Source organism: Phaenicophaeus curvirostris, chromosome 3, assembly GCF_032191515.1.
Source record: "Phaenicophaeus curvirostris isolate KB17595 chromosome 3, BPBGC_Pcur_1.0, whole genome shotgun sequence".
Taxonomy (NCBI): Eukaryota; Metazoa; Chordata; class Aves; order Cuculiformes; family Cuculidae; genus Phaenicophaeus; species Phaenicophaeus curvirostris.
This window is the reverse complement of record NC_091394.1, coordinates 12180817-12198210: the sequence shown is the minus strand read 5'-3', so window position 1 is coordinate 12198210 and position 17394 is coordinate 12180817. Positions and strand designations below refer to the sequence as shown.

At 40.5% G+C, this 17394-nt stretch overlaps 1 protein-coding gene across 3 annotated transcripts in view; it reads right to left on the bottom strand.

The window, feature by feature from the left end:
• The window catches only part of EPB41L4B (erythrocyte membrane protein band 4.1 like 4B), a 167909-nt gene that overhangs the window by 15891 nt on the left and 134624 nt on the right, over positions 1 to 17394 (bottom strand). For 2 of the 3 annotated variants that reach the window (XM_069853385.1, XM_069853384.1), the window contains exon 22: positions 17250 to 17327. In XM_069853385.1, coding sequence (XP_069709486.1) covers positions 17250 to 17327 — 78 coding nt within the window. Of the gene's footprint in view, positions 1 to 2141; positions 2164 to 17249; positions 17328 to 17394 lie in introns of those variants that run through there. The other variant, XM_069853386.1, reaches the window with a different exon arrangement.

Here is a 17394-nt window from a genome sequence, read left to right as displayed (position 1 = left end):
TTTCTGGTATTTTTCACCATGCAGTACCCAACGGCCAAACAAATTCTTTTGAGTGGAAGTAGCCCCTGGCTCCAATGATCGACCACTCAGGTAATGTCAAGCCCAGCTCATTCCCTTTGCATGTGGCAACAAAACCAGTGTGATAGTAGGCAGTCAGAATCACTGCCTGGATGCACAGGGCAAAATCCAGACCAAATCAGAGCATTCTAATAAACTTGTAACAGGATGGAGATCTGAATCAGCAATACCATTGGCTAATCAGTCTTGGAAAAGGCTATGGGAAGTAAATGTCCTGATGAACTGCACTTGGTACGAATTCCACACATATTGCATCACGTATCGCCTTCTTTTCACAGGATGTAGGATTTTTATCAGTTGTTGAAATGATATCCAGGTGTCAGTGTTAGCAGACAGATTTCATTCATACACATTAAAAAGGGGTAGTTTTGCAGAAATGTATCATTGACAACATCCTAAGGCACCAAATGTGAAGTTTCTGAAGAGGACAGGTTTTTGTGCAAGTCACCAAGCCAGGGAAACACTACCTGTTCAGAACCTCCCCGCCTACTGTCACTCCCTCTGGGGAGATAACACTGTGAAATCTCCCTCCTAACTCCATCTGGTCTTCGTGTTTCCCTTGCTCATCTTGCAAATAACAGGCAGAGACTGGAGTTCAAGGAAATGCTTCTGACAACATCCATTGGCACCTAAGAACCAACATAAGTGAATCCAACTGTTCAAATCATCTGACTTATCTGCTTGGTGCTAGTTTCCACAGAACTGCAGGACTGAGTTGTCCTCCCCACAGGTACCATTTAAGTCCATTTGGTAAACTGAGAAAGCTCTAACTTGAAAATCATGTTCACTCCCTGGCATCCCTGCTGAGCCAAGTTCTCTTGGGGTCCCCTCAAATGGTGAATTTGCCATTACTTTACTCACTAATGTACACCAGCCCTTCTTTGGACCTACTGCAGGCTGAGTCCACCTGTCCTGGAACACACTCCAGCAGCATACACTGCGTTCTTGATGTCTCACTGGGTGTTTGTACAACAGGGCTAATACTTTCCTCTCCATTAGCTACTTTCCTTCATCTTATAGTCACTTTGTGCAACCTTTCCTAACACAAAGGTGTTGCCAGGAGGTGGTTATGTGGCTCCTTGGCTGTGCTCCAGTGACTTCTGGCTCTCAAGGGAGTTCATGGGAGTGATGTATAAGTTTCAGCCTCTGCTGAAGCTTGCTTTTGCTGCAACTATAGCATTTCAGAGATACTTAATGCATACGTACTTGTGGCTACACCGTATGCTATTTACAAGTAGGTATACCTGAAACAGTTGTTGAGACAGCCCAGATAAAATCCTAAATCTTCATGCTGACTTCTATACTAAATTGCAAGAGCAGCCCTTTAAACTGTGTTGGTGCTAGTATCCTTCTGCTGCTGCTTTTAAAGATGAAGTACTCTGTTGATCTTCACTCTAAGGACTGTAATTATTAGTTGCTAGCAAAGTCATTTCAGAGGAACTGGGCGAGGATATAGGATGATGGTAAAGTTGTTAAGTAAGCCCAGCATCTCTACAGCACATCAGAAGGGACTACATGTTCTGGATGATTTTTTAAAATGTAGCTTTGTCTTGAGACTATTTTTGAGAAGACACTCTTCAAAAGAATACAGAATAATGACAATTCAGATATTACAAAAGCAAGACAGCGTCCATGCTCTCACAGTCTTCAGGATTTTCTGTACTCTTTCGCTCATGCTATGAAGGTGAGCAAATTTAAGCAGAACATAACTTCAGCATGGGCTGTCAGCCCAGTCACCATTCCCTGAGGAAAATGCTGCAAGGAAAAACGATGTCCTGGTCCTGATGGATTGGCTAAAGTGCAGACTAAAGATTGAAGCGTTTGCTTGGTCTTTGTTTAAAACACAGAAATGCAGCAAATAAAAAGCGGTAGGTATACTCGCTGGATGTGGCTGTCCTCTAGCGTTGCTGCAGAATAAGATAGTTGCATTGCTAGGACAGCTAATGCAAAGTTACTTTTTTGTCCCTTGGTCTTTACCAATGAAATCAATGGTGATCCATTGCCAGGTACCTATTTCGCACACACCGCCAAAAAAATCAAGTAGCATCTTCTGCAGATGGAGAGCATTCTTATAGAAGAAAGTCACTAAAGATGGATAACATGAAGAGGAAAAAATGAGTACTGCAATTCCTGCCAGCTGAGAGTACCCCAGGTAAGCCATATATTTCCCCGGTTTCACTGCCAGCAAGCAGACTGTACATGCATTTTGTACCAGATGGAGAATCACCACTAACCACACCTGATTGTTTCTAAGCATAGACACCGACAGCTCATCATCCAATAACCGTTGGTTTACTGTGTCCTAATAACACAGAGAATTGAAAGGCAGGGATATTTCAACAAAGGTTGACTAATAACAACATAACATACATGCACTTTTTCAAAAGCATAAGGATCGTATTTGTCTATTGAAATGTTATTATAGATTGACTCAAACAGTGCACTGCCTGACATTTGATGAACAGAAACAAATAGTTTGGCTTTCTACTATAATCAGTCTCTAGCTGTGTAAGAACAAAAGGTGGCTGAAAGTCCTTAAGTGTCCAGAAACTCAACCAATCATGGTCTCCTTGAATGTCAGGATAGTAAGAAATACTTTGCATTAATTTTCCATCCTGCTTTTCTGGGCTATTGAGCTCTGCAAAAATCCCCAGGAGTTTATAAAATTCATTATTCTGAAGGAAAGGAATAGCACAGGTGGATTAAAGTCAGTGGAGCTGCAGAAAAGTGTTAAAATGACAAACTGGTGCACTAGTTTTATATATCTATGCAGGAGGACACTTGAGCACATTTTCAGCTTCAGCATATGACTTGTTCCAGTGACTACTGCAGCCTTTATCTGTGCAGATGCCTACAAATTTTGGTGACCTGTCATGGATTAGGACCTACTCAAATACACATAGGAGTGCCAACTGAAGTGCTGTGCTGCAGTTTGCCAGTCCCACTAATCTAAAAGTCTTCTCTGAATTAAGCTTCTATATTACAGCAATCCTTTCCCATTATGATATGCCACCTTTTCCAAAACACATTGTGGAAACAGCACTGCTTCTTTAAACATAATGGGTACAGAACTATTTGATCCTATCAATAAGACCAACTGGAATCAAAGCTAAGACTATAAAGAACAACATTTTGCTTGGTTTGAGAGTTGTGCATGAAAAAATCTAATCGCGTATCTACTAAATCTTTTGTGATGCTATGTATAAGATCCTGTTTATTCACATGATGCCCTCGGCTATGGAATCATTCATATTACCAGCCACCAAGCATCTTCAAAACCACATAGATTCTGTTTTGACTGCAAGTAAAATCTTGTTGTGTTCTAACACAACAGCTCATTAGGCATATACATGAAACACATCAGATGCCTCTGTGCCTGTCTCATTAATGCAATGCAGCATTGAAGTAAATCTATTGTTCATTTTCTCATCTTATTTTAGTCTTTTCAATAACAAATTGGAATGCTACCTTAAAAGCCATTCTCCCAGTGTGAGACACTGTACTCAGGCATGTTTCGTAGCTAAAGAGATTAGACCCAGCCAAGGGATAATCCAAATCGATTAAGGCTATTAGCACATAGCTTACTCTTGCCCATACTTAATTATAGCAGAAATTTCTCCTCTGGACTGAGAGGAAAAGTACAGAACTCTTCTGCTTGGCCCAGGAACGACAGCAGTTTCAATGCCAGAAGGCTTCTCTGTCATTTGAGCAGAGCTCCGCTTCCCCATAATTTGTTTATTGGGCAAAGGGATCCATTATTAAAGACATCTCTGTGGAAGAAACTGACAAAGATTATAATGCTGCAGTGAACAGGAAAAGAAAAGGGAAACAGGAGAGAGGCCAAACAGTGACAGTCCTCTTTCTGGAGGTCTGCTTGTGGCATTTCTTCGGGGGAAGAAATACATTGTGAATAAAATGTCACAGGCAGATCCTTGTCCCCAGTCAGGGACTTCCTGGTCATCCCAGCAGGAGCAGAGATTTCCTGTGAGGCACAATTCCAGCATCATTGCCTCCAGGGCCTCTTCCCAGCACCATGTGGTGATAGAAGAGGCCAAAACACACTGTTGTCCAGCAAGCTCTGCTGATGTTATGGTTCCTGAGAAGATTATAATTAGCTCAGTAGATTCACAAAAATCCTTAAGTCTTTTTAAAATGTAAAGGGTGCAGAAACTGGTCCTGTCAGCTTCATAACTGGGGAACAATGAGGAGGCGTACAGCAATTCCTATTAGCTTTCTCCCCAAGAGCTCTGGAACTGCTGAAGACTAAGACCCTGGATACTCTGTTTTCTTGGGAGGGGGATGTGTGTGTGTGGGGGGGGATGGGGTTGTCATTCAAATTTGTTATCCAGTTTTACATTTTATTTTGGGGTGGTTTTTTTCCCATAATCCTGTGCCTGCCACTTTTACAGTGTGCTCTTCATGAGTTTGGGAACTAACTCTTCTTGCTGCAGGAACACACACGTTTCAGCTACACTGTAGACATGATCAAAAGCCTTTATCCATACTGCCTCAGTGCCCTGTTCTTGGTGAGGGAGAAAGGAGAAAGCAAATTTTCGTGTATCCTTTTTCCAAACTCCTAGCAGGAAGACAGGAAGAGGACAAAATCATTTTAAAGTCATACACGAACACAGGCTCTGCTGACCACAAACATTTTGAAGAAAGCAAGCTTTTTCTGATACCTGGGCAGCTCAGCCACTGATGCAAACACATGGGCTCTTGTCTGGATGCAAACACTTGAGCTTCATTGTTATTGATTTTGACAGTTTGCTAAGCTTGGATGCAGCATGACACGAATGCCAAACTGTGCACAAATTCAGGTGATCTGAAGTCCACTGTACTTGGCATAAAATTTCCAGTCTCCAGCACTGCCAACAGGATTCTCAGCAGAGCATGAGAACATGGCTTGGTGTGTGCCAGATGGCATGGGCAGATCCTTCATCAAAATCCATCTTGGTAATATCTGGCACTTTGCCCCAAGTGGCCAGATGATGTTCCACAGCACTGGAGCACATGCAAGACTCTAGCCAGTTTTTTGGCAATAAATGACATTAACTTGCTAAACAGGTCTTGTGGAGGTTCACTTTCCTGACCTCACAGGCTGTTCATCTAAGGAAGGTTCAGTCTTGGACTGCTGAACATGAGAGAAACGGATGCCATAAAGCAAGCTATAAATCCACAGTTCTTTCATAATTATGGTTTTGTGGCCAGGTTCCAAGGAATAAATCTAAGGAGTATGCAAGAACTGTTTTCTAGTCATTGGGTTTAAATGGGATGTACAGGATATCTACCTCTATAAACGTTCTTCCTCAGCCCAAAACAGTTCAGCATTTTGTTCTTCAGAGAGTGATACAAGGGGTATCTTCCTGGGGCCTTGGCTAGAGGTATAGTGAGAAAACTACCAACTCTGGCCAGGCCCACGGATAATTAACCATCACTGATCTTCCAATTAGGCAGTAATGAAATCTCAACAAAAAATTGGAGACTAATTAAAAGTTACTTCAGGGCCCTGGGGAAGTATGGTGAAGGATGTGGGGACACAAGTTATTTTCTCCCTTGTCACTCCTACTACTGGCAATGATGACAGAAAGATTAGGAAGCACTGGGAAATAAATAACTGGCTCCAAATCAGGTGTGAGGAGCAAAACTTTGGGTTCTTTGATCATGGGTCGATGGGCAGTTCACCAGGTTTGCTATCCAATGATGGGGTATACCTGTCTCCTAGGGTCAAAAGGGTACTCACCAAGAAGATAGGGAGACATAACCAGGCTGGATCGAGAAAAGCCTGGAAAAGGCACTCCAGTTTCTGAGGGGTGTTGTGCTGGCAAGGACCTTTGGTCTGCCACCTCACAGAAAGTGAGGAATAGCACTTCAAATGGCTCCACAGGAGGGTTAGATAATTCAGTGAGTAGTTGCTTAGGAATTAAGACTGTTCCCCTTAGGAGCATAGCAGGATCTACAGCCCAAATGAAGTGCATCTACACCAATGCAGGCAGCATGGGCAATAAACAAGAGGAACTAGAAGTTCTTGTAAGGCAGGGGGCTATGATATAATTGCTCTCACAGAAACGTGGTGGGATGACTCACATAACTGGAGTGCTGCCATCAAAAGCTACAGACTCTTCAGGCTGGATAGGTGAGGATGTAGAGACGATTGGGTAACCGTCTATGTCAGAGAGAGTTTTTACAGCCTCGAACTCATTGACAGTGATGATAGGGTTGAATGTCTATTGGTGAAAATCAGAGGTCTACCTAAAAAGGCAGATATCATGGTGGGAGTCTGTTATAGACCACCTAGCCAGGATGAGGAGACTGATGAGTTATTCTATGTGTCAAGACAACTTCCTGACACAGCTGGTGAGTGAACTGGCTAGAGAAGGTGCCTGGCTGGACCTGCTGTTTGTTAACAGAGAAAGACTTGTGGGAGATATGACAGATGGAGGATGCCTGGGGCATAGCAATCATGAGATGATGGAATTCTCAGTTTTAGGAACAGCAAGGCAGGGGGGCAGTAGAACAGCCACCTTGGACTTCCAGAAGACAGACTTAAATCTGTTCAGAAGGCTTCTTGATCAAGTTCTATGGGAGTCCTTAAGGGCAAAGGAGCTCACAAAGGCTGGGTGCCCTTTAAGATGGAATTCCTGGAGGCACAAGAGAAACGAAGCTGGTGAAGGGGCTGGAGAACAAGTCTTATGAGGAACAGCTGAGAGAGCTGGGGTTGTTTAGCCTGGAGAAGAGGAGGCTGAGGGGAGACCTCATTGCTCTCTACAACTACCTAAAAGGAGGTTGTAGAGAGGTGGGTGTTGATCTCTTCTCCCAAGTGACAGGTGATAGGACAAGAGGGAATGGCCTCAAGCTGTGTCAGGAGAAGTTTAGATTTGACATTAGGAAAAATTTCTTCACAGAAAGGGTTATCAAGCACTGGAACAGGCTGCTCAGGGAGGTGGTTGGGTCACCATCCCTGGCGGTGTTTAAAAGGCAGGGACATGATTTAGTAGTAATCAAGTATGGTTGGAGTTGATGATCTCTATGGTCTTTTCCAAACTAATGATTCTATGATTCTATGAACAGAAGAGGACCCTTTCTACTAAATTCAATGGGTTTAAATCCAGTTACCATGACAGCTGATTAGATGAAATTAAGCAGCTCTTGATTTCTTCCTTCCATGATTAAATTACAGTTTTCCTCTATGATCTACAATATTCAGGAAAAGGTACAGAAACTGTGGAATTGCCACAGACTTGCTGAGATTTATGCAAACTTCAATTTACCATTTCAACTTACTGGTTACTTATACTATTTCCCTCCCTCTGAATTATAAGACTTGTACTTGGCTCTGTAAAAGTCAAAGCAAAAGATATGTCCTGATGTAAATCTCACAAGCCAGTGACTGGGCCTCTGTTTTGGTTTTGCTTGCTAGTAGGCAGACCACAACAAGTTAAATAGATAAGATGCCTCGGTAGGAGATTTTTACACTGTTGTGAGTAACAGTAAAAATCAGAGGACAAATCAGTAGATGGGCCACAAGAGAAAGTTGATGGTCTCTTAGGTACTGCTGGTGGTTTATCAGAAGAAACTGCTATTGGAAATGCTTAGGAATTCTCATCAGAAAATGCCCGTTCATTCAAACTGCATGTGTTACAAAGGAATTGCTGCTGTTTCAATTTTTTTCAATACCTGGAAAAAAATAATAATTAGGAATAGATTTATCTTATCATTTTCTGAGAGGAGGTTTTAGTGCCTAGCTTAAAACAAAGTTTTGGTTGAAAACATGAGCTCATTTAAATTAATTAAAAAACATTACTTGAAACTGAAACAGTTCACAACTGCTAAAATAAAACATTCCAGACTGGCCCAATCCTTCTCTCTACCCTTGTCACTCTCTGACATTTGGTTCAGGATGTTTTCCACAACACAGGCTTTTGAAAGAATATGTAGACAAGTAGATTTTATTTAATCAAAGAAGAAAAAAAATATTTCCTATCAGTTCTGATTGTTCAATTGAGTGGCAAATAAAAGGAAAGTTTACTTGCTCTTTTTGCTGAATTTACAAGTTGAGTCACCCAGCCAGTCAAAAAACAGCTCGGAAAGCAGATGTTTCCATTTTCTGTGGGAACTAGGAGGCATTCAATTGAAATTCCGTAGAACAGCCAAGCAGTTAGCATCACACTTGCTATCACACTGAAAACATGTGAATAAGAATTACACATACATCAATTCATTATTGAGTTGGAAAGAAAACAAACACACAATAGTTACTCTCTGAAGTCTAAATTCAGTTGTCACTAATCACAGTGAGGAAGAGAGATTATGAACTTCGTAGCTGCTGAGACAAAAGGAATTATGTACTTCTCAGGCCAAAGGAAAGGTGAATAACATGCCTTTACCAAAAGACTTTGAGACATAATAGCTTCATCATTGTATTTGTCTCATTGAGAGCAAACATAAAAACATATATCTAGTTTCAAGTAGCTTTTGCACAGAAGCTGAACATTTTTTCTATTACAGGGATTACTATAGAGTGGAAAAGAAAACTCAGCCATTACATCCAAAAAGTTGATGCTCTGTGTCTGAAAAGCCCTGTCTATTGTTATCTATCTATTGCTTAGTTTCACTTTTCTTAGGCAGATGTTATTATACCTGCTTACTACTGCTAGGGACATGAAACTCATTCACTTGACAAGTAAAGCAATAACTGAAATAAAAAAAAAGATGATGCTGAGAAAAACTGTGATTGAACATATCAGACTTCATTTACAACAAACTGCAGGTTCTGACAGATTCGCTAAAGATTTGCTTTCTCACTTTGCATCATGATGTAGATATCAGCCAGTTTAAAATATGTTTGCTTGCATTTACTTGATCCCCTTCACTTATTCTGGTGTTGATTTGAAGTAAGAGAGAAAGCTCTTACTGTCACAGAATGAATGGGGAGGCAGGAGTAAGGGACTGCAGGAGACATTTTCTTTTTCTTCTATTTTTCTTCTTTAAGCTACAACATTTATGATTATCAAGCTTTCTGACTTTCCTAACCACTGCTGAAGTGGTGGCAATCTATACAACTTCAGAGGCACTTAGAAGAGCTTTGGACTAAATAAGGTTATTGCACCAACTACACAAAAAGAGAAGCATACATACTGTCTCATACTGCCCTGTCTATAGTGTTTGGTAGTTTCAGATGCTCTGCATGATTAGGGAGCAGCCTCCCTAAGATCTTGCCTAAGATCAGCAAGTCGCTTTTATTGCAGTCAAGCACATACTAGACTCCCTCACATAAATTGATCAAACTTCATATTAAACTTCAATAGCCACAATAGTCCGATTTGGAGTACCACTCCAGAAACTACACTGCTTGCACATGTACTTTATCACTCCCATGGTCCTCAGGAGCATCTGCGAAACAGATTATTTGACCTAAAGCTAAATCATTTTGTTTGTGGGGTTAGTGTTCAGTTGGATCAATGAGCTGATCCAGTTTCTGTTACAGACCCGCTAGGGAATGTGGGACAGATAAAACCATCCAGCATCCAGCTACAGAAAGACCTGCATGTGTCACTGTGACACCACAACTTTAGTCCTCCAGCTTCATACGTGAGTCTGTAAATGGCCTTCAAACCACCAGTCGTACAGACACACCACCATACAGGTCCTGCCACAGAGCAGATGTTAGTTCCAGAGCACTAGTGGTTCTCTAAGCTATTTTCCTGACTGTATTTCCCACACAGGTGAAAGACCACCCACCAGTCTTCTGGTGTAAATGTCTTCTCAGATGAGCTCCCAACACATGGAAGGCCTGCAATGGAGTCCAGACAAAGTTTTAGGTTCCAGGACCAGCTCTGCTTGCAGAAACCAGGTTTCTAGTTAAGACTTTTCTTGTTTTATAATTTCTCCAGGCAAGGGGCAGGCACATGGAATGCCAAAGGACAGTTACGACAGAATGTTAAAATGTACAGACTTGACTAAATGTAATTGTACGTGGCAGATTTTGTCACTTCTCCATGTAAAAGCTTATACTGTCTTGATCCAAATTACCTTCTGACATTCCACCCTTACCACTCACAAGTTTTATAAAAAGTTAGCCAGTGGGTAATTTGGTATTTAAAGCAGTGAATTAGAAAAAGTAGGCACAATGCAGCATCATGCCTGCATTTTTTCCCACTTAACACCTTCTTGGTGCCTTTTCTTGCTCATGTACACATCATATCCAATTTATCACATTGTCCACTGGTGCAAAGTCAGCAATGGATTTCACCTTGTGTTTTCTTATTTCTTGCAGAATTCACTTTCAATTAGTCAAAAAAATAGGGAAGTGTTGAGTCATCTGTCATACATTTACAGAGTGCTTCTTCTGCTACAGAAGTTGTTCTTCTGCTAAGCACACACATGACAGGTAAAAAAACATTCATTGAGCCAATGAAGCTAAATAACTTAAAGTAGAGATGAAATAAATAGTAATCTAGCTGTTTGCAGTTAATCTTTTAGCATTCTCTCATTTTGTTTCTTCACTCACTCTGTGTGTCCTTCTCTAATGGAAGGATGGATGGAAGAAATACTCCAAATAGTTGGGTAGCAGTCACAGTTTTACATTTTTAAGTGAGTGTTAAATTAAGATCCAAGAGGCAGTCTCTGAGCCTCACTGCATTCCCAGACACTCAGTTATCTTGCATATTAGTAATTCAATAAACTGCTTATAAAACTGTCATCCACCAGTAAAGACCTGTGCTTGAACATGTAGATCTGTACATTAGTTGCAAGTCCTATTTACAGTGCTTTATGTGTGCAGACTATAGGAAACAGCTGTCAGGGGATGTGAAAGTCCAATCCAAAATGTATTCACCCTTTATTCCAGTTGCCCAAGTGGCATGGTTATTTTAAAAAATGTACTAAGTCTCCTTTCTAGTTATTAGCGTGCTCAGATAATTTGCATTTTCTTGACTTGCTTGCCTGTGTGCTTTCAGGAGCCTTGCAGTGCAAGCAGCACTGAGCACTTTCTGTAAACTCCCAGCCAAATATCTCATACTCAATTTCACTGAGCACTGCAGTGCACCCCTTTGAATTGTGTTCCTATCTAGTTGATGACCTTTTCTTGCAGCAGAAAAAAAAGGTCCTTTGTAATATCAGTACATTTAAAGTATTCATTGAGTTCCTATGGAACCAGATTTATTGCCTGTTGTTACAAGGTTTTTGTATTAAAGTTGTTTACTTTAGTAATTGCTGCTCTTTGCTTTTTCTTAGTTTAATACGGAGTGAAAGGGCATGAACTTGAAACTGGGAATAAATGTACATTTAACATGCTGCTTACTTCTTCGAGTTCTTATCTGTACATATAACTGGATGTATAATGGACAGACTACTTCCTTGTGCAGGTTCTTTTGCTCATAATTGGCCATTATATGTAAGCTTGAATGTGCAAATACTGTTAATTGAGAGGCCAGCTTAGAAAACAGGATTTGACAACATTCTCCTTTGAATCCATGCTTCAGATTTTTTTTTTTGCTATAAGAAGATGTTAAAGCAGAAAGCTTCTAATTCTGTAATATTTCACATAGCCTTCCTAAGTTTTTTGAGAAGATCCATTTTATCCTCAGGATGTCGATAAGCATAAATTAAGCATTTATAAATCTGTCTCTGACTGAGATGTTGTAAAGACCTCTGCGGCATGTGAGAGATACTTGATGCACACTTTCAGTGAGTTAGATGGTAGATATGTGCTATCTAATGCTCTTATCAAATGTTAGTCTTGAATTATGTTATAGCTCCTTTTTGTCAGAATTCAAAGCCGAAAGGACTAGTTTTGGAGCTATTAGAGTTTGATAAGGTTTCTTATCTTCCACTGAGAAATTGCTTTGCACAGTAAGTGAAAAGATCTTCAAAATGAATGCAAGAAATATTGAACTCATTTCCCATTCTGTTATTCGGTATATTGCAACCTTGCAAAATTGTCATTGAAATTTAGTGACTAAAAATCCAATCAACTCTTCTTCATAATAGCACAAACATTAATTGTGAATGGAATGAGAAGATTTTTCACTCATTCTCTTCTTTTGACTAATCCTCAGTGAGACTCGGTGATATCACTTAAAACGAATAGGATTGCTTCCACTAGTAATGCTATCACTAAAGTAAAAATATTGTTTTCCAACTCATCCTAAATACAAATATCTAGTTTTACACTGAAGGCTATTTATTTTTCATTTTTAAACTATTATAGTAAAAGTATACTCCTTATAAACGTTAAATCTCACATTTTGAAGAGGTAGTTTTCTACATACTGTTCTCCACCAATAGATGGCAGATGGAGCCCTAGAAATTTATTCACTCAGTACAGCATGAAAAACGAACACATCGTTCACATTTTCCAACTATAAATCAGTGCTCCCTGATATGTCTTTAGATGTGATCATAGTTTAGTCCTAGTCCATCCACCTCACATTATAAACCCTGGTCTAAGTTTAGAAATAGCTACATTTTGCATGTAAACTGTTCATTCTTATTTATTTTGCCCATCATCTTTCTCTCTTGCTTGGGAAGATATTTGTCAGTGTAGCATAGCAGCAGTTACATTCATTCAGGGTCTTAGAACTAAGCTTTCTATCGTGAAAGAAGAAAGCTTTGCTTTCATACAGAATAGCTTGGAGGTCAACCTTAGAATTCTAGTTCCATGAAATCTAGAAACACTAGGAGGAGAGAGAGAGTGAGAGAGTGGGAAAGAGAAAAAGAGAGAGAGAGAGAATTTTGTGGCAGAAAGAGCCTATGACAGTGACACAACTAGTTTTAATGAACTACAATAATGATAGTCATAATGCGATACTATAATTCTTCATCTATAATGCTGTATATTTTTAACAATCCAGTTCTTTTCTGAGGCATGGAGTGCAGGAGGGATTGAATCTTATTTATATACAAGACAGGTACAGTGCTTAAAATCACAGTGAAGTGGTATAAAAAGACGGGGATTTTCTTCTGCACTTTATAATGAATTTAAGGACAGCACAGAATGTGTCGTAACCAATTAATTGTAGGATTTCCATGAAAAATGAATAGAAGTGTGCATAAACCACATGATTTTAGGAGTGCAGAGCACAAAAAGATATCTTTCCTTCTAGGCACTCTGCAGTAGTAAATGTATGTTATTTCTCCTGCAAAATGATTTCCTGAAATCAGTCTGCCTTGCAATTAGCCTGCCAGTAACAGCAGGGTAAATATTGATGACTAATTGACCATTAGAGTTCAGCTGGTTGTTGTCTATACCAGAGTAGCTCCTCCAGACTGACTGAGTAGACAAATTTGACTGCTCTGATCTCTGCATGGCAACCTGGATGAATCCTAGTAATTCAAACCATTCACTAATCCTTCAATTTTTATAAGGTAATCTGAGTTTGTGAGGTCTACTTCTAACTAAACTGCAACTCTTAGCATTTATTAAAGCTCCCACTGTATGGGCAACAGCAGGAAAACAGAGATAAAATCCAAGGCCATTAAGAAGCATCAATGACTAGACACTGAACAACGAAGATCATGCAGCTGAGTCAGTGACTATTAATCACTCTCTCCCAGTAATGCTATAAAAGAGAAGGGTAGATTTCTGAAACTGCTTCAAATTAACAGCTCTCCAGTGAACTGGAGAAGTTTGGTAATATATATCATGATCAAAATATTTTTTAAAAGTTGTTCTTAGGTGTCAGATATCGGTGCCTTAGTCTCTAGTCCAGACAGCAGAGAGAAGACAGCTGCTTGCCCCTCTGCAGAAAAAAAACCTGACTATGTAGGAACCTGTACTTCTACCCTTATGACTTCAGGAAAATACCCCAAATCAGGCGGTGTGAATGACTCCTTTAGATGCTGTTCCTGTCGCTGAATGTGAAACAAATGGGTTCAATTAAGAAGCAACTCCCCAAGGCCGAGTCATAGCATGCAAAACCAGCACACTACCATTGACTTGACAAAACAAAACGCTGTTCTGCATGATCTTGAACCTCAAATGACAACATGTATTACCTCAACAGAATTATTAAACAATCAGACTGGCTCAAAGTTGTGTATTTCCTCTTAGCTTGCTTTTGTTTGGAGTCTCCCTCCTTAAGAGTAAACTTTTTATTCAAACCTCAGTAGAGAGCAGCCTGTAGACAGTGGAACTGCAGAGAAAGGTCTGTAAACAATAACTGCTCTGTAGAGAACAAGCTGACCTTTATAGATGTTAAACAAAACAAAAAGGGTTGATTGATGCTGTGCAGTACACGCTTTCTGAAATATTAAAACCAAGAAAGTAATGTAAGGTTAGTTTATGAACATACAGTGTGGTGTATTATGTCAGCAAATGGTGGGGTAGGAAAAGGGAAAGCATGACCGGGTAAAATATTTAGGGAAAAGTGTGTAATGCTGACTCCTATTAAATGGCAACAAATCCCAAACTTAAGTTATCTAGAGCAAGTCAGTTATTAAAGTCTCCATGAGTAATTTTAAAAAAATCTCATTAATACAGTAAGATATGGTATAATGATTTTAGAATAAGAAATCCATTAGTAAGTGACAAAGGATAATTACTTACAGTTTAGCTACAAACATATTTGTAATATAGAGAAGGACAGTCCAACCTATTTAGAAACATTTAAGTTGGAAAAGACTCCTAGGATTATCATGTCCAATCGTTATCCTAACACTACTGACCCCATCACTAAACCCTGTTCTTAAGCACTATATCTACATCTCTTTTAAATACCTTCAGGGATGGTGACTAAACCACTTCCCTGGGCAGCTGGTTCCAGTGCTAGATAACCCTGTTGGTGAAGAATTTTTTCCTAATACCCAATATAAAACTCCCCTTATGCAATTTGAGGCCATTTCCTCTCATCCTATTTTCTTGGGAAGAGACCAACACCCACCTCCCTGCAACCTCCTTTCAGGTATAATAGTTTCAGTCTACCTGTGTCTTGTCAACCCAAACTACAAACAGACTGCAGAATTCTGCATTTCTTTCTCTTTCCTTTTTTCCCTTTCATTTTCCCTTCCCCCAGAAAGGTACGGGGGGTGGCCAGGAAGGGTAGTTGCTCAACTTAAATACATCTCTTCCTGTCACTTTCTGGAACAGGATAATTTCATCAACCAGCACTTCAAGAAGGTTCCAGATAAACCTTCTCATTTCTCTAGATGCTCCTCAGTCTGCAGTGGTATTTTCCAATGCAAAAGCAAGTTTCTCCTATACGTTACGGGTCTGGAGGAGGGTCATGAAGATGATCAGAGGACTAAGCCACCTCTGCTACGAGGACAGGTTGAGAGAGTTGGGGTTGTTCAGCCTGGAGAAAAGAAGTCTCCAGGGAGACCTAGTAGCAGTCTTCTAGTACCTGAAGGGGGCCTACAGGGAAGTTGGGGAGAGACTTTTTACAAGGGCATATAGTGACAGAATGAGGGAGAATGGCTATACATTAGAAAGGGGAAGATTTAGATTAGACATTAAGAAGAAATTGATCATAATGAGGGTGGTGAGACACTGAACATGTTGCCCAGGGAAGTTGTGGACGACCCCTTCCTGGAAGTGCTCAAGGCCAGGTTGGATGGAGCCTTGGGCAGCCTGATCTGGTGGGAGATGTCCCTGCCCATGGCAGGGGGGTTGGAATTAAATGTCTTCAAGGTCCCTTCCAACCTAAGCCATTCTATGATTCTAGGATATAGTGGATGTAAGAGCAGTAAGCACTGTACTCTCATTGCAGATGCTAATGTTGGAACAGTTCTCCCACCAAGGAGACCTCAGGGTTCAAGGAACTAGAGGGACAGATAAATTTCAGTTTGCAACAGTTTAGAGACTCAACATCTGCACTAGAAAAGCCTTGAGGCACAAGGACTGTCCAGCTGAGCCAGGTTGAAGGGCAAAGATAAGAAGGGAGTCAGCAGGAAGAGGGTGGGTGCTGATAGCACATTGATGGCAGGTGAAGAACATTCTTATTGAGACACCACCAAGTGCCCTCAAGGACTTAGTGAAGAAACAACCCCACAGGCTTAAAATTGCATGAGAGAGAACAGCTATGCAGATCTCTCTATCCTTCCAGGTCTTCCCACAGCAGCAAGTCTCTAGGCATAGTACACCCCATGCTCATTTCATTGTGCCTCTAAGGCTAAAAAGCCACGTCTGAATACTCACATCCCTTCAGCAAGCAGGGGGGGGCCTAGGAGGGATAAGCCTTCACTTCACCAGACTTGTAGGGGAAGTCAATCTCTCATCCAGTGGTAGCAGGACACAAGCAGTTCTTCACACACAGGTACCATGCTGTCTCTGAAGCAAAACACACACTCCCACAGCACCTATCTGATGCTGTAAACAAGGACCTGACCGTGTAGTGAAAGCAATGCCCAGAACAGAAGCACTTTAATCCAAGAACATTTATGCCAAAAATGTAGTGCTGCCCCTGTCATGCTTTTTATATGCTTTAAATGTGGTTTTGAGAAGACAGCAAAGATAGGTTTGGACAGCAAAAGTGCTATCTGGCATTAGAGCTATTTGCAATGCAGAATGACTTGGAGAAAGTTAAGGATCATCCTTCAGGTAATCTGCTGAGATCTGAGGTGAAAGCCTGAGATCACTGAAGACAAGAGACATTTTGACTTAAGTGGAAGCAGCATCTCTACATGGCTTTTAAGCAAAAATACAAATCATATACCTCTAAAAAAAAATTAACAATCAACATGTTATGGGCTATTTTGTCTTGAAGTGAAGCAAAGCACACTGCTAATGGAACATGGAAGTACAGGTACATGTGTTCGGATTGGCTGTTGGGTAAGGTTTGAGCAAAACTTGTGGGGAGAAGAAGGGACTTTCCAGACAACTCCCAAAAGCAAATCTATGATGACATTAGGAATCTACGTTAAAGGGATAAAGAACCTTGTGAAACCAGTGCAGCAAGGTGTAAAGATACCCAGCTAGGAGAGAGAAATGAGAAGTCACCCAACAAGAAAGAAACACATTCAAAAGCTCAGCTATAATATTTGTTCGTATGGACTTATCTTCAGAGATCCTGATCTGAGTTTGACAGATGCTCAGGATCACCAAATATCAAGGAAACTTACTTCATTCCTATTTATGTGCACTATCCAACACATTGCATAGTGTCCCATTCATTTTAGCTGCAGGCAAATTATTGAAAACTTTTACATTTTCCTGACTGCAAACTGAAACTATTTACCATAGGTGTGGCCTCTGTGAAATCCATCAGGAGGTCACCTGGCTCCAAAGCAAACGTACTTCCAGCATCTGTGGAACTCTAAAGGCAAAGAACAAACCTAGCATTGAAAAAAACATTTAATTTCTGTAATTTGTTAGTTGGTTTT